This window comes from Gymnoscopelus braueri (genome assembly GCF_963280865.1).
Source record: "Gymnoscopelus braueri genome assembly, chromosome: 10".
NCBI classification, from domain to species: Eukaryota; Metazoa; Chordata; class Actinopteri; order Myctophiformes; family Myctophidae; genus Gymnoscopelus; species Gymnoscopelus braueri.
Window position 1 is genome coordinate 4231898 of NC_137611.1, and position 22001 is coordinate 4253898.

At 41.9% G+C, this 22001-nt stretch overlaps 1 protein-coding gene across 5 annotated transcripts in view; it reads right to left on the minus strand.

Moving 5' to 3' along the window:
- Positions 1-15188, minus strand: part of cop1 (COP1 E3 ubiquitin ligase) — a 54399-nt gene extending 39211 nt beyond the window's left edge. For all 5 annotated transcript variants that reach the window (XM_080440495.1, XM_080440492.1, XM_080440494.1 and 2 more), the window contains exons 1-6: positions 14776-15188; positions 13283-13691; positions 7598-7657; positions 3749-3846; positions 2432-2496; positions 1690-1806 (exon numbers count right to left, since the gene is read on the minus strand). In XM_080440495.1, coding sequence (XP_080296621.1) covers positions 1690-1806; positions 2432-2496; positions 3749-3846; positions 7598-7657; positions 13283-13691; positions 14776-14845 — 819 coding nt within the window. In that variant the 5' untranslated portion in view covers positions 14846-15188. The remainder of the gene's footprint in view (positions 1-1689; positions 1807-2431; positions 2497-3748; positions 3847-7597; positions 7658-13282; positions 13692-14775) is intronic.
- Positions 15189-22001: the final 6813 nt, after the last annotated feature.

Consider the following 22001-nt stretch of genomic DNA (forward strand, 5'->3'; position numbering starts at 1 on the left):
CAGATGTGTTCCCGGTCTTAATGGGTTAATGTGTAAAAAGAATAATGTCTATTGGAACCAGGGTTTCCTCTTGTGTTTTTATGGAGCAGAGTGGGTGCTTGGGGGTGATCTGTAAGTGTTTGGTAGAAACATCTGTCCCTGTTTAGGTTCAAATTAGAGTTCTCATGCAGGGCTGAAGGGCTAAAAGTGTTGGACATTTATGTTACCATAATAATAAAACACAATGATATACATTATCACCAGGAGTCCTTGTGTTCCAGGGGGCGGGGGTTGGGTTGTAAACTGAAAGTGTAGCGATTATTTGAACTAGTCCATACCCGGTGGACGGTGAAGTGTGCAGGGCAAAGGAGTTGCAAACGTGGGGTTATCCCGCGTCCCGTCGCGCTCATAGCACGGCACCGAGTACCGCGGTATCTATGAGCTTATAGGTCTGCTATTTTTTGAACATTTGTTGCAAATCTTTGAACATATACTGCATATATATTTTTTAAAGCTAAGCTAAGCATTCTTCCTCCATACTGAGAGAGAAACAGCATCTTGAAAGTTTGATGGGATGCATTTTTTACACGTGAGGCTGTGACCACTGACCACTTTAACACAGCATCTAATGAGCGGTGGGGTTCATTTGGTGCCGGCCTGCGTGCGCATACTGGTTCTTATCGGTGTTATCGGTTATTCTCAGGGACTTACCCCCCCAATCCAACCCTGCTGATGCTTAAAGGGATAGTTCACCCAAAAAACGAGACTTGCATTTATGGAAATGTGTCTGTTTTTGTCTCATTCCTAAGCCAATAACTTGATGACCGGAACCACTGCCGGTCATCAAGTTATTGTCTTAGCAATGAGACAACAGTCTCCATGGGGTGACTAATCCATAGAACAAAAGTCATTTTTGGGGTGAAAATGTCTTTAACTTTAACGCCAAGCAGGGAGGCATTGGGTCCCATTCTCAGAGTCTTTGGTATGACCTGGCCAAGGAAACCGAACCGCCGCGGCCTCCCAGTCTCAGGACGGACACTCTAACCGCAAGGCCACTGTGGTCAGGATCTGGGCCCACTTGAAAATGCCAAAGGCGTTCGCGGACAACCCATCTGGACCACTTAAAGGTTTCATGACGTTCAGTTTTACCACACATTAAAAGTCTTTGTCATGGTCCTTCAAACGTGTATAGAAAGTTTTAACAAAAAAATCCACTCCATTGATCCATGGCAGGTGTTTTTCTCTCACATTTCTAAAGCCTTTTCAACTGCAATGAAAAAATAAATCTTTGCCTGCGGGTGTCGCTGGTGAGGGATTTTGCCTGTCAATCATCGCCTCTGCTCCGCCCCCCCAAAGGAAAGGATAGGGGAGGGGAGGGGCGAGGAGGAGAGTGGGCGGGATTAATCGACTGTGACTTCACTGTCGAAGGACCAAGCTCAGATTACTTTTAAGCCTAATTATTCAGAAAACCCCAGACCACAGAAAATCCACTGAATGTTCAAAGTTCAGATTTTTTGGTGTATTTGAGGTCATAAAACCCCCCAAAAAACATAAAAAATAAAAAAAGTGAAAATGAATGTCATAGAACCTTTAACCTACAGTATCACATATCGGCTGCCGTTGTTAAGCGCTCAGATGAAGATGATGTTTTGGGCCGCGTTGCACTTTTTCAGAACACGTTTATTATACGTCTTCTTCTTCTATGCTTACCGCCTCCAGCTGTTTCTTCTTCTGCACCAGGAGCTCCAGCATCAGGTTGACGTTGGCCAGGTCCAGGTTCTCCTGGTCTGGGCTCAACACGTCCTGAAACAGCCACCTGGAGCCATTCTGTGGGGGCAAGACACACGGGGGGGGGGGGGGGGGTTTAAGAGACATACAGTGTTGATTTCGTCAACTAAAACTATGACGAAAAATGTTGGTCGACTACCTTTATTCACTGACGAAAACTAAATGAAAACTAAATAAAAAAATAAGCTATGATGACTAAAACTAAGACTAAATATATTGACAATTTCATCAACAAATAAAAACTAGACTAAGATGTTAGTGAGGGATCTAGTGGAGAAGAGATCCAGTAGAACTAAAAGACAAGTCATTTTATGTTTGGTTGCGCTCGGGTGTTGTGCTCTGAAAATAGCAGATCTACAAGCTCACAATGTGTCGCGCTGCGATGCGTCGTGAGCTTGTAGATCTGCTATTTTCAGCATGCAACCAAGTGTAAAATCAGCCATTACGACGCCATCAAGGCACCGCCAACATACATTTTAGTCGACTAAATCAACTGTAGATTTAGTCGACTAAAACTAGACAAAAACTAAAACATTTCAGATGACTAAAATATGACTAAAACTAAATCATAATTTGCTGTCAAAATCAACACTGGAGAGACAACAGGGTGTCTGTTCACAGACAGACAGACAGACAGGGGGGGTGTGTGTGAGGAGGATCTTACGGGATGGTCCAACTTTAGTCTCTTCTCCTCCGACCTCTGCTTCTGTTTGAGGATCAGTTCATTCACTGGAACACAACAAGGATAGAGACCAGAGGTCCAGGTCAGAGGCTCAGTCACTTTAACCCATTGAGACCTGAAGCCGATTCTAAATGTCTCCTAAATCCCAACAGTATTCTGAAAAACGTATGTTTCTATATCAGTGGTGCTCAATATTTTTCATGTCAAGGACCCCCAAAATGATATGTATTTGGCCGTGGATCCCAATCAAAATATGTTGTTCCAGTGACCCCCCAGAAGCAAAGATTTTAGTTAAAAATGTTCGCTTTAAAAATATATATATTCAAAGATTTGCACACATTTTCACGAATTTTCAAAAATAGCAGATCTACAAGCTCGTAGCGCGGCACTCGGTGCCGCGCTATGAGCTTGTATATCTGCTATTTTTGAATAGCCAAAGTGTAAAATAATGATTTTTTTGCTCAAATCTAAAAATGACACAGTTCCAGGTCTTAACACATTGCATGCCAGTCGCGTAGATCTACGCGAACCTATTTAAAGCCGCAGCGTGCCAGTCGCGTAGATCTACGCGAACCACCGATTCCCATGTTAAGTGCCCCAGGTGCACTTTCCGAATTTTTTTGATCCATTTCCGTTTCCGGTTTCCGGTCGGAAACGGAATTATTCGGGTTCCGTTTTTTTCGATCGTATCCGCTTCCTGTCTGGGATCCTGTTTAAAACTCGATTTTCTCTGGTTGTTGTTTTTCTCCTCGCTGATCACTGTTTACCGTGGATCGGCTGTAGCTTCAAGATGGCGGCACGGATTTGGAAACTGTTTTCGCTGCCCGTTTCTCACGGATCCGCTGTGTGTTTAGAACCAAATGAACGCGCACTTTTAACTTATTTAGCGAGGTCTGTGGCGACATGAAAAAAACTAAAAAACAACAATAAAACGCTGGCACTGGTGAGTACATTATGAGATTAAACTCTGGCATGGAATGTGTTAATGGGTTAACTCATACATGTGCCATATGTCAAATTGACCGGGAATCGATGGCTAACATTTTGCTAAGAAATTGTTTGTATGGTTTAATTGATATTGATGTATTAGTGCATTAAATTTCCCCATTGACTTTAGTGGGAACATGAAAAAACTCCCATTCAAGTATTTTTGTCTCGGAAACCGTAAGGGCTAGATTATTTATGTTCCATCTTCCATGTTAAATATTTGTCATAATTTCCGTTCCCATTTATAGAGAGATAGAGAGAAATTATACATTTTTTTCTTCTTTTTTTTTTTTAACAGGACCTCGTGCCTACCAAGGAAGTTTGGGTAAAGCTGATCCACATTGTCAACTATGTAGTTACACTTGGGACATCTGTTGCTGTCCTCCAGGCTCTGACGGATGCACTTGAAGCTGCAGAGAGGGAGAACAGAGAGCATCATGGGATATTATCACTGCATAGAGGGAGAACAGAGAGCATCATGGGATATTATCACTGCAGAGAGGGAGAACAGAGAGCATCATGGGATATTATCACTGCAGAGAGGGAGAACAGAGAGCATCATGGGATATTATCACTGCAGAGAGGGAGAACAGAGAGCATCATGGGATATTATCACTGCAGAGAGGCAGAACAGAGAGCATCATGGGATATTATCACTGCAGAGGGGGAGAACAGAGAGCATCATGGGATATTATCACTGCAGAGAGGGAGAACAGAGAGCATCATGGGATATTATCACTGCAGAGAGGCAGAACAGAGAGCATCATGGGATATTATCACTGCAGAGAGGCAGAACAGAGAGCATCATGGGATATTATCACTGCAGAGAGGGAGAACAGAGAGCATCATGGGATATTATCACTGCATAGAGGGAGAACAGAGAGCATCATGGGATATTATCACTGCATAGAGGGAGAACAGAGAGCATCATGGGATATTATCACTGCAGAGAGGCAGAACAGAGAGCATCATGGGATATTATCACTGCAGAGAGGCAGAACAGAGAGCATCATGGGATATTATCACTGCAGAGAGCCAGAACAGAGAGCATCATGGGATATTATCACTGCAGAGAGGGAGAACAGAGAGCATCATGGGATATTATCACTGCAGAGAGGCAGAACAGAGAGCATCATGGGATATTATCACTGCAGAGAGGCAGAACAGAGAGCATCATGGGATATTATCACTGCAGAGGGGGAGAACAGAGAGCATCATGGGATATTATCACTGCAGAGAGGGAGAACAGAGAGCATCATGGGATATTATCACTGCAGAGAGGCAGAACAGAGAGCATCATGGGATATTATCACTGCAGAGAGGGAGAACAGAGAGCATCATGGGATATTATCACTGCAGAGAGGCAGAACAGAGAGCATCATGGGATATTATCACTGCAGAGAGGCAGAACAGAGAGCATCATGGGATATTATCACTGCAGAGGGGGAGAACAGAGAGCATCATGGGATATTATCACTGCAGAGAGGGAGAACAGAGAGCATCATGGGATATTATCACTGCAGAGAGGCAGAACAGAGAGCATCATGGGATATTATCACTGCAGAGAGGGAGAACAGAGAGCATCATGGGATATTATCACTGCAGAGAGGGAGAACAGAGAGCATCATGGGATATTATCACTGCAGAGGGGGAGAACAGAGAGCATCATGGGATATTATCGCCAAGCTTGGAAGGATTTCACAAGAAAAACTCCTTTCCCTATAGAGCACCGAAGTCCTGACGCCACTAGAGAGCACTCTGTCCCCCTGGGTCGTGGCTTTATTTTTAGTGTTTATTTTAGTGTTGATATCCCCATTGTTTTACATTTTTTTTACTCATATGGATATGAAGCATCGACTGTAACACAATAAACGCTAGAAACGAGTCAAACGACCCAAAGACATCATTTCCCATGAACGCGGACGCTGTAGGGACAGTGAATTCAATGCTTTAATTACTTCAGTCTGTATTAGTAGCTTAATGACTGAGTATTAAAATGCTATTGTCTTTTTTTACGTCCAATGTATTTGCATTTAAGTTCATAAAGTTAATATAAGTATAACTAAATGCATTTGAAATTAAATGAAAATGTTACTTGTCAGGATTCCAATTCAAAAATAGCAAAAAATTAAATCAGGATTCCAATTAAAAAATAGCAAAGATAGCAGATCTACAAGCTCAAAACATGTCGCACTGCGACGCGGTTTGGGCTTGTAGATCTGCTATTTTTGCTACTTTTGTGTGACATAGAATGGCGATAAAAGATAAGAGGTGTCTGCCCGAAAAGACAGTATATGTAATGTGTCCCTCTGGAGTGAGTGTGGAAATATATAGTGGCCCTCTCCTCTCCATCCTCAAAGTTGCATCACCTCTGCCCTAACTGCTCCTGAAGAGCATTTTGGTGGCCTTGAACGATATGTGAATGTAACATCATACGGTAAAGCGCTTTAGGTTGAAGGCGCCGACAGAAATGCAAAACCATTTATCAACGGACAGATTTTTTTTTTTCCTACATTTTTTTATACCACGATTTTGTAACCCATATATTTTCACCCAGTGCCAATTGCCTATGTAATCCTGGGCGCTACTCTCTCTCTGCCAGCCTAGGGAGGGCCCAAGCTGAATCCCATGCCTCCTTCAATGCATGAGGAGCGAGCAGGCTGCTTCTTTTCACCCGACAGGGGGGAGGTTAGACGTAGCGCGTGGAAGGAACACGTTATTCCAACCAGTTCCTTTCCCCTCCATCAGGCGCCCCGGCTGACCAGGGGGAGGCAGTATAGAGACCAGAATTACTGCATGTTTTTGTGAGGGTACCTACCCTAGGAGACACGGGGAGAACATGCAAACTCCACACAGAAAGGCCCTTTCGCCAACCCCACCTAGGGTATGGGCACCGATGACGCGGAGGAGAGGACACGCCCCCAGCGCCCACAGCGTCCCCGGCGGGAATCGAACCCAGGACCTTCTAGCTGTGAGGCGACAGGGCTACCGACTGAGCCACCGTGGCCCCATAACGGGCGGAATGTATACGTTGGACGATGTGAGTTATGTTAGTCGTCCACCGACACAAAAGGTGCAAACAGCCGTCACCTATATATCACTCACACGTTTCGCTGTACAACTCTTACATTGTATAATGGCCTGTTTATGCACTTCAATAAACTATATTTCATTCCTTCAGGTATGTTGCTTTGATGAAGGCGGGGCCCAGGCTGCATATTGTGAACACATGCTCTCCAGTCCAAACCCAGTCCTATCATTCAGCATAAGACAGATTTTCCAAAAGATCAACATCAAACTGAGTGATAAAATATTGGAAAGCTGTAGTTTTAGTAGGTTGGAAAGTAGAACGTGATGTAGGTGGTAGGGCTGTTTACACCCAGCATGATAACTGTGATAATTAATAATGATAACGATGTGAGCAGCAGCATCATACCCTTGGACGGTTTTACCCATTAACACATTCCCTGCCAGAGGGTTTTTTTTATTTTACTTCCCCCAGTGCCAGTGTTTAAAATGTTTTTACACAGGAGCCGAGATACAGGATTTTAAAGTAATAAGTTAACCAAGGAGTGAATGGAGCTAGAAATCTTTGGATCGTGATATCTCTGGTTCTGTGTGGATAAATTGAAAAAAAAAGACCCAAAAAAAAAAAACTTTTTTTTTTTTTTTTTTTAAACGGTTATACTCGTGGATGGCAGTAAACGGGTGTATTTTTCATCAACGGTTATACTCGTGATTGGCAGGTAAAGTGTTAAGACCGGGAACGCATCTGTGTCATTTGAAAAACAAACATTTGTAACTCATTCTTTGGGCTACTCAAAAATAGCAGATATACAAGCTCATAGTGCGGCACCGAGTGCCGCGGGCTGGGCTGCAGAAGAGACTCCGCCCCGATCGGAATGTTTGTTGTCTGAGCGGCGTGCACGTATCGCTGAGCGGCGTGCACGTATCGCCGGTGTGTTTAGAAACGATTGGACTTGCGATCATAATGGAGGAAAAAAAAAAGTGACATTTTTAAAGTTATAAAAAACACTAAATCGCTGGCAGTGGGCAAACACAGCCAGAAATAAGTCTGGCAGAGAATGAGTTAAAAAGCCAGCAAAGCGCTGGGAATCAGACATCAGATCTACAAGACATGCTAAAGCAAGTGTCACTTACCAGAAACTGTGTCCACACTTTGTCATGTGCGCCTCTTCTATCATCTCGAAGCAGATGGGACTAGAGGAAACGGGATAGAAAACCACGTTATGTTAATCATGTGCTTGATCTGTATCCATTTGTAACTCTGCGAGGGTACAGATTAGGGGTGTGCCGATACAGGAAGACATACATGGGCAACTGGCGGCCCGGGGGCCACATGCGGCCCCCACCTGCACTTAATGCGGCCCGCAGGTTAAAGGAGGAGTTCACCCAAAAAATGACTTATTTTCTATCAATTGCACACCCCATGAAGCCTTGAATTCATGGATTTGTTTTTGTTTTTGTCGCATTCCTAAGCCAATAATTTGATGACTGGGTGTATTTCCGGTAGGAGACACAAATAATCTACTTTGTGTCTCCTACCGGATACATTAGCCGATAGGAGACAGGTATCAAATTATTAGCTTAGGAATGCGACAAAAACTTTTAAAAAATCATGAATTCAATACTTCATGGGGTGTGCAATTGATAGAAAATAAGTCATTTTTTGGGTGAACTACTCCTTTAATATCAGAATAGTGATTATATTATTGATTTCAGCTGTTATGATTCCTAACATGCAAACATGACCCGCTTTAATTACTTCAGTCTATATTAGTAGCTTAATGACTAGTATTAAGATTCTATTGTCTTTTTTATGTCCAAAATATTTGTATTTAAGTTCAAAAGGTTAACATAAGTATAACTAAATGCATTTGGAATTAAATAAAAATGTTACTTTTCAGGATTCCAGTCGAAAAATAGCAAAAGAAAATCTGTATTTCAATTAAAAAATATCAAAAATAGCAGATCTACAAGCTTGTAGATCGGCTATTTTAGCTACTTTTGTGTGACATAGAATGGCGATTAATTTACAAATGAATTTATAAATTAATTTTAAAAAGTTTAAATACGGAGATATAGAGTTTTCTGCCCCACAGTATGTGCAACGTGTCCCTCTGGAGTGAGTGTGGAAATATATAGTGGCCCTCTACATCATCACAGTTGCATCACCCCTGCCCTAGAATGTCTGTCTGTGTCTGAATATCTTCTCATGTGTTCCAAACACACAGCCATAGATCGGTCTTATCCGCGCCCGGTTAGCAGACTGATCTGGGCGACATGAAACTTACACAGCGCTGCGTGTGTTAACTCACCCGGTAATGAATTCCTAAGACTTGGAGTCAGATATTGTTCCTCTAGTTCAGTGGGTTTCAACCTTTTTCGTGTCAAGGACCCCCACATTGACACATATTAGCCCATGGACCCCCATTTGAAAAGATATGCCAGGGACCCCCGATAAGAGAAGATTTATTTACGGCTCTAGCAGTGATTCTCAACCATTTTAATTTCAAGGACCCCCAGTTTAACATGCATTAGGCTACAGACCCCCATTTAATGGCATTTATATCTCTGGGACCCCCAATTTATATTATAAAATCAATGTTAATTTAACTCTGACAGTGTACAAACTCTCAGAGTTACAGACCCATAAGGGTCCATTTGGTTCCTATCCATCATTTAGCTGGGGACCCCCTGGAACCCCCTCAAGGACCACTCGTGGTCCCCGAACCACTGCTCTAGTTTCATATCCATTTGAAGGTTCTGGCAGAAAACGTGTGTTTGGTCAAATATCTCCACGAGATTCACACGGACGACATTGTCTGTCAGCGACGAGGCCCGGACCTGCAATGACTGCTGGACTGAACATACGAAAACCTTCCTTTGGAAACAGTCCATGTTTGGGAAGCACAAACGTACGGGGCACGCAATTAACGGGGTGCGTTGCGATTGGTGCGGCCAATTGTGTGCCCCAAACATTTGTGCTTCCCCAAAGGAAGTTTAGATTCTGTTCGGTCCTGCACTCATCCCGGGCCTCTCGCCCCCCGGACAGAAAGACGCCTGTCTGTGCTGCTCGTGGAGAAGTAGAGATATTTTGACTAAACACACGTTTTCTGCCAGAACCTTCAAATGGATATGAAACTAGAGGACAATATCTGACTCCAGGTTTTAGGACTTAATTATTGGGTGAGTACAGACCGGTGTTGATTTCGTCGACTAAAACTATGACGAAAAATGTTGGTCGACTTCCTTTTTTCACTGACGAAAAAAATAAAAAAATAAATAAATAAATAAGCTATGACGACTAGAACTAAGACTAAATATATTGACAATTTCATCAACAAATAAAAACTAGACTAACATGTCAGTGAGGGATCTAGTGGAGAAGAGATCCAGTAGAACTAAAAGACAAGTCGTTTTATGTTTGGTTGCACTCGGGTGTCGTGCTCTGAAAACAGCAGATCTACAAGCTCGCAGCGCGACGCGTTGTGAGCTTGTAGATCTGCTATTTTCAGCATGCAGCCAAATGTAAAATCAGCCATTACGACGCCATCAAGGCACCGCCAACATACATTATAGTCGACTAAATCAACTGTAGATTTAGTCGACTAAAATCTTATGATATTTAGTCGACTAAAACTAGACAAAAGTGAAACATTTCAGGTGACTAAAATATGACTAAAACTAAATGGAATTTTATTCAAAAGACTATGACTAAAACTAAGTCAAAATGTGCTGTCAAAATCAACACTGTCTGGTACAGACGCGGCAAAGAGCACTTTTACGGCACGCTGATCAGTCTGCTAACGTGGCGCGGATAGGACCCATCTATGGCTGTGTATTTGGAACACATGGAATGCATGTAGGATCCAGTGTTGATTTCGTCGACTAAAACTATGACGAAAAATGTTAGTCGACTACCTTTTACCACTGACGAAAACGTAATAAAAACTAAGACTAAATATGTTGACAATTTCGTCAAAAAATAAAAACTAGATTAAAATGTTAGTGAGGGATCTAGTGGAGGAGAGATCCAGTAGAACTAAAAGACACACGGGTGTTGCGCTCTGAAAATAGCAGATCTACAAGCTCACAACGCGTCGCAGCTGTGAGCTTGTAGATCTGCTATTCTCAGCATGCAACCAAGTGTAAAATCAGCCATTAAGACGCCATCAAGGCAGCGCCAACATACATTTTAGTGGACTAAATCAACTGTAGATTTAGTCGACTATAATCTTATGATATTTAGTCAACTAAAACTAAAACTAGACTAACAGTAAAACATTTCAGATGACTAAAATATGACTAAAACTAAATGGAATTTTATTCAAAAGACTATGACTAAAACTAAGTCAAAATGTGCTGTCAAAATCAACACTGGTACAGACGCGGCAAAGAGCACTTTTACGGCACGCTGATCAGTCTGCTAGCGTGGCGCGGATAGGACCCATCTATGGCTGTGTATTTGGAACACATGGAATGCATGTAGGATCCAGTGTTGATTTCGTCGACTAAAACTATGACGAAAAATGTTGGTCGACTTCCTTTTTTCACTGACGAAAAAAATAAAAAAATAAAAAAATAAATAAGCTATGACGACTAGAACTAAGACTAAATATATTGACAATTTCATCAACAAATAAAAACTAGACTAACATGTCAGTGAGGGATCTAGTGGAGAAGAGATCCAGTAGAACTAAAAGACAAGTCGTTTTATGTTTGGTTGCACTCGGGTGTCGTGCTCTGAAAACAGCAGATCTACAAGCTCGCAGCGCGACGCGTTGTGAGCTTGTAGATCTGCTATTTTCAGCATGCAGCCAAATGTAAAATCAGCCATTACGACGCCATCAAGGCACCGCCAACATACATTATAGTCGACTAAATCAACTGTAGATTTAGTCGACTAAAATCTTATGATATTTAGTCGACTAAAACTAGACAAAAGTGAAACATTTCAGGTGACTAAAATATGACTAAAACTAAATGGAATTTTATTCAAAAGACTATGACTAAAACTAAGTCAAAATGTGCTGTCAAAATCAACACTGTCTGGTACAGACGCGGCAAAGAGCACTTTTACGGCACGCTGATCAGTCTGCTAACGTGGCGCGGATAGGACCCATCTATGGCTGTGTATTTGGAACACATGGAATGCATGTAGGATCCAGTGTTGATTTCGTCGACTAAAACTATGACGAAAAATGTTAGTCGACTACCTTTTACCACTGACGAAAACGTAATAAAAACTAAGACTAAATATGTTGACAATTTCGTCAAAAAATAAAAACTAGATTAAAATGTTAGTGAGGGATCTAGTGGAGGAGAGATCCAGTAGAACTAAAAGACACACGGGTGTTGCGCTCTGAAAATAGCAGATCTACAAGCTCACAACGCGTCGCAGCTGTGAGCTTGTAGATCTGCTATTCTCAGCATGCAACCAAGTGTAAAATCAGCCATTAAGACGCCATCAAGGCAGCGCCAACATACATTTTAGTGGACTAAATCAACTGTAGATTTAGTCGACTATAATCTTATGATATTTAGTCAACTAAAACTAAAACTAGACTAACAGTAAAACATTTCAGATGACTAAAATATGACTAAAACTAAATGGAATTTTATTCAAAAGACTATGACTAAAACTAAGTCAAAATGTGCTGTCAAAATCAACACTGTCTGGTACAGACGCGGCAAAGAGCACTTTTACGGCACGCTGATCAGTCTGCTAGCGTGGCGCGGATAGGACCCATCTATGGCTGTGTATTTGGAACACATGGAATGCATGTAGGATCCAGTGTTGATTTCGTCGACTAAAACTATGACGAAAAATGTTGGTCGACTACCTTTTTTCACTGACGAAAACTACATATAAACTAAATAAAAACTAAGCTACGATGACTAAAACTAAGACTAAATATGTTGACAATTTCGTCAAAAAATAAAAACTAGATTCAAATGTTAGTGAGGGATCTAGTGGAGAAGAGATCCAGTAGAACTAAAAGACACACAGGGTGTTGCGCTCTGAAAATAGCAGATCTACAAGCTCACAACGCGTCGCAGCTGTGAGCTTGTAGATCTGCTATTCTCAGCATGCAACCAGGTGTAAAATCAGCCATTACGACGCCATCAAGGCACCGCCAACATACATTATAGTCGACTAAATCAACTGTAGATTTAGTCGACTAAAACTAGACAAAAAGTAAAACATTTCAGATGACCAAAATATGACTAAAACTAAATCAAAATTTGCTGACAAAATCAACCCTGGTAGGCAGTGGTGGAAAGTAACTAAGTACATTTACTCAAGTACTGTACTTAAGTACAATTTTGAGGTATTTGTACTTTACTTGAGTATTTCCAATTTCCAATACTTTTACTTCTACTCCACTACATCTCAGAGGCAAATATTGTACTTTTACTCCACTACAATTACTTGAAAACTTTAGTTACTAGTTACTTTTCAGATATAAATTATGATATTACGAAACAGACATTAACCACTTTAACCCTATTTTATAACTAGGCTATTTGAAAATAGCCGATCTACAAGCTCACAACGCGTCGCATCGCGACGCGTTGTGAGCTTGTAGATCTGCTATTTTCAAATATTTAGTACTTTTACTTTTGGTACTTTAAGTACATTTTGATGCCAATACTTTTGTACTTTTACTCAAGTAAATTTTGAATTCTGGACTTTTACTTGTAACAGAGTGTTTTTATATTGCAGTATTGGTACTTTTACTTAAGTAGAGAATTTTAGTACTTTTTCCACCACTGCTGGTAGGATGGATCACAGAGACGTTCGCGGGGCAAAACCCTCACCAGACAAAGTCGTTGCTCTTGTCCTCGTAGGAGTTGAGCAGGCCGTTGTAGAGCGGGGCCTGATGCAGGGGTCTCTTCCTGCTGAGGACCCCCGACGAGGAGGAGGAGGCGGCTGGTCTGCTGCTGCTCAGCCCTCCTCTGGAGGAGGAGGAGGAGCTCTGCTGCACGGGGGCCGGGGAGGGGGAGGGGGAGGAGGTGGAGGAGGAGGTGGGCACCGACATCAAGCCGCCGCCCCCCTGCTGCTGCTGCTGCTGTTCGCCCGCGGCCGCTGCCAGTGTCCGAGAGGAGGGCACCACGTTGGCACTGTTGCTGTTGTTGTTGTTGCCGTTGTTGCTGCTGCTGCTGCTGGTGGTGCCGTTGCTCCCAGTAGAACCAGTAGTACCACCAGCGCCGCCACCATTGGAGCTGCCTGATGGATGGATTGATTGAATGATTGATTACTTTATTAGCGGTTTGCAAAAAGAAAGCACAGGAAAGTACAGTTCGATACAGCAGTGGTTTTCAACCTTTTTCATGCTTAAGTACAGTGGTGGAAAGTAACTAAGTACATTTACTTAAGTACTGTACTTAAGTACAATTCTGAGGTATTTGTACTTTACTTGACTATTTCCAATTTCCAATACTTTTACTTATACACCTCAGAGGCAAATATTGTACTTTTACTCCACTACAATTATTTGAAAACTTTAGTTACTAGTTACTTTTCAGATATAAATTATTATACTATGAAACACACATTAACCACTTTAGCCCTGTTTTATACATAGGCTATTTGAAAATAGCAGATCTACAAGCTCACAACGCGTCGATGCGTTGTGAGCTTGTAGATCTGCTATTTTCAAATATTTTAATACTTTTACTTTTGGTACTTTAATAACATTTTGAAGCCAATACTTTTGTACTTTTACTCAAGTACATTTTGAATTAAGGACTTTTACTTGTAACAGAGTATTTCTACATTGCAGTGTTGGTACTTTTACTTTGAGTACTTTTTCCACCACTGCTTAAGTATAAGTATCAATACTGCAATGTAGAGGTACTCTGTTACAAGTAAAAGTCCCTTTACACCACTGTATACACTACTATGCAAAAACATCATGTTAACAGATAGAAAACAGTAGTAAGTAAAGTAATAGGTACCAGTGTGGTGTTACTGCTGCTGGGCACAGAGCTGGCAAGAACATTTTATACAGAGTATTTTACTTAAGTAAAATATTTGAGTACTTTAATTTCCACCACTGACTACTATGCAAGACATCATATAAACAGAAAAAAAATACTAAAACTAATAAATAAGTACCAATAATGGTGTTACTGGTGCTGGGCACAGAGCTGGCACCCTGTTTTACTTAGGTACAGTACTTGAGTAAATGTACTTAAGTTACTTCACACCACTGTATGCAAAACAATGCAAGAAAAAACCTCATATAAACAGATAGAAAACAGTAGTAAAGTAAAGTAATAGGTAAAGTAATAGGTAAAGTAATAGGTACCAGTGGTGTTACTGGTGCTGGGCACAGAGCTGGCGCCCTGCTGGGAGGCGGGCCGGTTCCCACTGGACATGATAGAATAATAATAATAATAATAATGTTAATATTAATAACACTGACAGAGTCTCTGTAATGGAGAGAGACGTTATAGTTAAGCTAGGCTAGGCTAGGCTACATGCTAAGCTAGCTGGCTAGCTGTCTGTGCTAACGTAACATCCTCTCTATAGCAGCAGGAGACAGAGAGAGGGGAGGAACGGGAGGCTTTTTAATCCGAGGGTTCAACGTCCGTCTTCTGTCTTTAAGGTGTGTTTAACAACATGTTGTTGTTGTTGTTGTTGTTGTTGTTGTTGTTGTTGTTCTCAGAGAGAGGATGCTCCATCTACTAGCGGACTGTTAGCCTGTTAGCTGCTAGCCTGTTAGCTACACACTGACTGACTGGCTGACTGTGTTCAGTGAGCAACCACAGGTTAACACCTATAAGACTTCCGGTGGACGATCTCTTCAGAATAAGAGTATCCTCCAGAGCAGGGGGTCCTCAACGTTTTCAGGCCAAGGACCCCCTAGCTGAGAGAGAGAGATGAAGCAGGGACCCCCCTACTCTATATTGTATAAAATTGTGTTTCAGATTAACGTTTTTTTTTTACTTAGTCTGCTCTTTTTTTCCCTCTACACCTATAGCCTCTTTGCTCAAAAATAGCAGATCTACAATTTGACATGAGAGCTTGTAGATCTGCTATTTTTTGGCTAGTGTTCCCCTCAGAAAAGGAATTTTAGGGTTCAAAGTGGTTAATGTGAAAAAAAAAACTAAATCAACACAAAGATTTGGCGGACCCCCTATAGTAGCTTTGAGGACCCCCTAGGGGTCCCGGACCCCCTGTTGATGAAGACCCCTGCTCTGGAGCAAATTAAGGAGCCATTGCAAATATGCTCTAGAGCAGGAGTGGTTTTCAACCTTTTTCGCGTCAAGGACCCCCAAATTGACACATAGATATTAGCCCACGGACCCCCATTTGAAAAGATATGCCAGGTACTCTTGGGGGTCTTAATCTACACTGTATCATCATCATTAGTGTTCATTTAACTCTGAGAGTGTACAAATGGAACCAAATGGACCCTAACGGGTCCATTTGGTTCCATTTGTACACTCTCAGAGTTACAGACCCATAAGGGTCCATTTGGTTCCATTTGTACACTCTCAGAGTTACAGACACATAAGGGTCCATTTGGTTCCATTTGTACCCTCTCAGAGTTACAGACACATAAGGGTCCATTTGGTTCCATTTGTACCCTCTCAGAGTTACAGACACATAAGGGTCCATTTGGTTCCATTTGTAAATTTTGTACCCTCTCAGAGTTACAGACACATAAGGGTCCATTTGGTTCCATTTGTACGCTCTCAGAGTTACAGACACATAAGGGTCCATTTGGTTCCATTTGTACGCTCTCAGAGTTACAGACACATAAGGGTCCATTTGGTTCCATTTGTACGCTCTCAGAGTTACAGACACATAAGGGTCCATTTGGTTCCATTTGTACCCTCTCAGAGTTACAGACACATAAGGGTCCATTTGGTTCCATTTGTACCCTCTCAGAGTTACAGACACATAAGGGTCCATTTGGTTCCTAACTATTAATTTGGCTGGGGACCCCCTGGAACCCCCTCAAGGACCACTGGTTGAGAACCACTGCTAATCAGTGGTTTTCAACCTTTTTCATGCCAAGGACCCCTAAATTGATACATATTTGGCCGCGGACCCCCATCTGAAAATGTGTTGTGCCAGGGGGACCCCCCCCCCCCGGAAGAGAACATTTTAGTTAAAAATGTTCGCTTCAAAAAATATATATATAATCAAAGATATGCACACATTTTCAAAGGTTTTTCAAAAATAGCAGATCTACAAGCTCATAGCGCGGCACTCTGTGCCGCGCTATGAGCTTGTAGATCTGATATTTTCGAATAGCCAAAGCTAAGTGGTTAACAATGATTGTGACGCCTATGTTAACTAATTTTGCTGGGGACCCCCTGGTCGTCCGTTAAGGACCACTGGTGGTCCCCGGACCACTGGTTGAGAACCACTGCTCTGGAGCAAAAAGGAGCCATTGAAAAAAACGGTTCATTTGCACATTTAAACTATAAATTAAGCATAGGGTTAATAAGCAACACACATCTTCTCTTCTGGGGGTCCCTATTTTCAGATGGGGGTCCCGCAGACAAATACATATCAATGTGGGGGTCCTTGACATGAAAAGGTTTGAAGAACCACTGCTCTAGTATAAGCCATATTTAAAAGACATATGTCATACATCATAAATGTATTTCTTCAACAAATCCGTGTCTTTTAAAAGAAAACCTGGCACTTATAAGTGCTCTAGTAAATAAGACATTTAAATAAACATTAAATATGGTGATCTTATTTTGAAGGAAACCGGAAACCTTATATTTGATAGCTCCAGAACCGGATGTCCTAAAGTTGTTTACGGAACGGAGCTCTGGCTGGCTGCTGCTCGCGCAGCGTTGCCAGATCGTGTGAGGGAAATAAGCGGATACATACAGGATAGGTTGGGCACTGATAGGAAAATCTGTCAAAATGTCATGAAAAATGGCCTTAAGTAATGTAAAGTATACATGCAAGGTACATCATTATAATAATAATAATAATAATAATAATAATAATAATAATAATAATAATAATAATAATAATAACTTTATTTATATTGCACCTTTCTAAACAGAAGTTACAAAGTGCTGCACAGAAAATCTACACATTAAAACAAAGCAAGGAAAGCAAAACACAATTTAACATAGAACATAGAAAATCAACAATGTTTATGTACTTTATTTAGTAAGACTTGAGAACAACAGTACATGGAAGTACAAATTCACAATACAAGGTCTACTAAACTGGATCGCTCATAAAGCACTAAGCTTGTTTAAAATGAGATCCCCACGCACACAAATCATGATGACATATAAGAGACAGACAGATATACACACTACTATACAGAATGTCATACAATCAGCTTACAGGTTACTGGTATGAAAGTTAAAAAAAATATGTACAAGAGAAAAGAAAAAAAGGAAAAGTTCTTAGGTTAAGACTTTGACAGGGGCCATTTTTGAATTGCAGCCTCCTGAAGGTGTATCTTTAGGGCAGTTTTGAAAGTGAGTAGGGTTTTACACTCCTTTACTCCTTTTGGTAGGGCATTCCACATTTTTGTAGAATAGCATGAGAACGAGTTCATTCCCTTTGTTGAGCCAAATCTGGGTTGAACATGATCCGTGGAGCTGCCTCTGGTGTTATGATCGTTGGAAGTATTTTGACAAATACAGGGGGATCCCAATGTTGTGGTGTATCTTTTTTTTTTTCTTCCTTTTTTCTTTTTTTTTCCTTAAATTTTTATCCCACGATTTTGTAACCCTATTTTTTACACCCAGTGCCAATTGTCTATGTAATCCTGGGCACTACCTTCCCTCTGCCAACCTAGGGAGGCCAGGGCCGAGCTCATGCCTCCTTCAATGCATGAGAGCCAACTGACCTTCTTGTCACCTGACAGGGGAGAGTTTCCCTGGTTGGACGTAGCGCGTGGAAGGAACACGTTATTCCAACCAGTTCCCTTCCCCTCCATCAGGCGCCCCGGCTGGCCAGGGGGAGGCAGTATAGTGACCAGGATTACTGCATGTTTTTGTGAGGGTACCTACCCTAGGAGACACGGGGAGAACATGCAAACTCCACACAGAGTAGGCCCTTTCGCCAACCCCACCTAGGGTATGGGCACTGATGACGCGGAGGAGAGAACACGCCCCCCAGCGCCCACAGCGTCCCCTGCGGGAATCGAACCCAGGACCTTCTAGCTGTGAGGCGACAGCACTACCGACTGTGCCACCGTGCCCCCTGTTGTGGTGTATCTTGAAGACCATGCCCATTGTAAGTTGCTCTATACTAGGATAGAGTAAGTACTCTATCCTCAACCCTAAGCCATCCAATCCTTGCAAAATGAGCAGGGGTTAGATGGGCTTTGTGGTTGAGGCCAAGAAGTAGCCTTACTAGTTTGTTTTGGGATGTTTGGAGCCTTGTTTTTAAGGCCTTGGTGGTGTTGTGATACCATGCGGAGCATGCATAATCGAAATGACCTTGTATGAGGGCTAGAGCCCTGCACGGGCTGAGAATGTGGGCCCAAGCCCGGCCCTGGCCCATGGTATTCAGCCCGGCCCGGCCCCTGGCCCGATAGGTGGCGCAATTTTACAGTCCGAGCCCGGCCCTGGCCCGTGGTATTCAGCCCGAGCCCGGTCCTGGGCCTGTGTGTCAAATACAGAATCAGCCCAAGCCCGGCCCGTTTTGGCGGGCCGGGCCGGGCCGTGGGCGGGCTCTGGCGGGCCTGCAGGACTCTAATGAGGGCCCCTGCCAGAATCATCAAGGTATTGTTACTGACTAGAGATGAAATCCTATACAAAAAAAGTGTTCTTTGGTTGACCTTTTTGATCACTCTTTCGGCCATTTTATCACTGGAGAGGTTTGCCTCCAAGATGGAACCCAGGTAGGTAATTTCCTTCTTTCTTGTGATAACATCATCACCCGCTTTGATTGTGAAGCTCTCAGCCTTGCCAAGGTTAGGACTGGACCCAAAGAGGATGGATTCAACGCCACAAGTCACTGGGAGGGGACTGGGTACCGTGTACTTCCACCATTGTTCCCTCCCCTCCAGATAGGATCTCATCCAGCTCACCGACGTATCATCAAAACCTATTGCTTTTAGCTTATCGATCATAATTGGGTGATTAACGGTGTCAAAGGCCTTCTGGAGGTCCAGCATGACCATGCCGTCCCTGTTGGATGGTGAGGTTTATTATGTGAGTAATGATTGGAGCAATGGGAATAGAAATATAATAAAATAATAGACATTTGGAGGGGATATTGTCGAGACCTGTGGCTCTGTGTTGTTAGTGCGGCCAATTTTTTAAACACCTCATCTGTTGTCTTAAAGGCCCTGTAAACAGGAAATGCCTTGTTTGGGCATTTCCTACTGAGAGCAGTTTTTCTAGGAGGCGCTAATCACCTCACCTGTGTACACGCTCAGGTGAGTTTCAGTGATGTCATCAGAATCACTGATGGCAGAAGACTGGTGTAGTTAGGAACTATGCCATGAACTAATGTTCATCAGGCGCGCAGATCAGTGACGTGGACGTACTGGACACACCAGGTATGATGGTGATGCTGGAGGGTCACAGCCTGAAGGGACACACATACAGACAATACATTATGGTAAAACACTTCATTACTTCAATACATTATGGTAAAACACTTCATTACTTCAATACATTATGGTAAAACACTTCATTACTTCAATACATTATGGTAAAACACTTCATTACTTCAATAAATTATGGTAAAACACTTCATTACTTCAATACATTATGGTAAAGCACTTCATTACTTCAATACATTATGGTAAAACACTTCATTACTTCAATACATTATGGTAAAACACTTCATTACTTCAATACATTATGGTAAAACACTTCATTACTTCAATACATTATGGTAAAACACTTCATTACTTCAATACATTATGGTAAAACACTTCATTACTGCTGTTTGAAATCAATCCAACCTAAGGTGTATGTGGAATTACGGATTGCGGTATTACAGAGTATTCTGGAATTATCTGCCTATATTACTGAACACAACAAAAAGAAGAAAATTTGGATTGATGTAGCTCTAACGGTCCTTTAGAGAAACTTTATTAGGTGAAAGAAAACGCCATCTAATGGTTTCTATGTGTCCTGTTTTGCCCCCTCCATAGCCTCCCCCCCCCCCCACACACACACACACACACACACACACACACACACACACACACACACACACACACACACAGGTTGACTTTGAATAAGAAAAACAAATCACGTTGATCAAAATGTGTCAATCACAAAGGACCTCGTAGGAAACAAGACCGCAAGGACTTTTTTAAAACTGACCTTTTAGACAAAGTATTGTCTGTGCTGCTTTACATGTTTTGCCTCGTAAAATGTTCAATCAATCAATCAATCAAAAACATTAAAGTTGATCATAGAAAGAAGACATCAAGACATAAATAAAAATATAAATACTGAAGCAAGGTTCATGTGATCATGTGTTGACCTGGCATCCTATAGTTTGTATAGTTTCAATGTACAGATTATACATGTTTTGATATTATACTGTTTAGACTGTGGGCAATGTTTGCAAAACACATGTCTTACTACAGACTCCTACAAGCTTTGTCTGAAACCTCACGTAGAGACACAGATAAATAATATAATAAAATCAATAATAATGTAAATAAAATGAAATGAAATACAATAAAATAAAATTTGAGAGCTTGTAGATCTGCTATTTTCCAAATAGCTAATGTAGGTTACATAGGGTTAAAGTGGTTCCATTGATGTTGATGCTATGTTAACTGATTTTCCTGTGGACCCCCTGGAAACCCCTCAATGACCCCCGAGGGTCCCCGGACCCCACTTTGAGAACATCTGCCCTCTGGAGGGTACAGATCCCTCTGGGGACTCTGGTCAGCTATTTATACAATGGTTTAAGTTAGGGGTCTTCAACAGGGGGTCTGGGACCCCTAAGGGGTCCTCAGAGGTACTACAGGGTGGTCACCAAAACTTTGTGTGATAGGAATTCCTTCTTTTACCAATTTTTATTTGAATCACTTGAACCCTCGCATCTCTATTCTGGGGGAAACATTAGCCAAACATAGCAGATCTACAAGCCCACAGCCTCACAGTGTGAGGCGTTGTGGGCTTGTAGATCTGCTGTTTTCTTTTATCGTCAGCCCCAGACAAGAGGACACGTGTGGTTAATTAATGTGATCAGTAATGAGCTGTTACAATGTGACAAATATAAAGACAAGAGCATCATTCTTCCCTCAAATGAAAGACAAATACTAAGAATGTGATTCCACCATGAATAAGAGACTATGTTCTAGGAGAACATGCACAATATGTGAGGAGTTGTCATCAACTGAGGGACAGCCATGGCTGAACTAAGTCACTAACTGCTGTTAGCATTGTCTCATTGTTTTATTGCTTGTTATTCATTATTGTTAGGATGTTCTTTACCTGTTTACATGTCTCTGTATACGTAATGTTGTCACTTGTTTTATGTTATAAAACATGTTTTTATGCCAACAAAGCATTTTGGTTTGAACATTGAGCTGGATGTTTGTTTTTCATGTCTATCCTG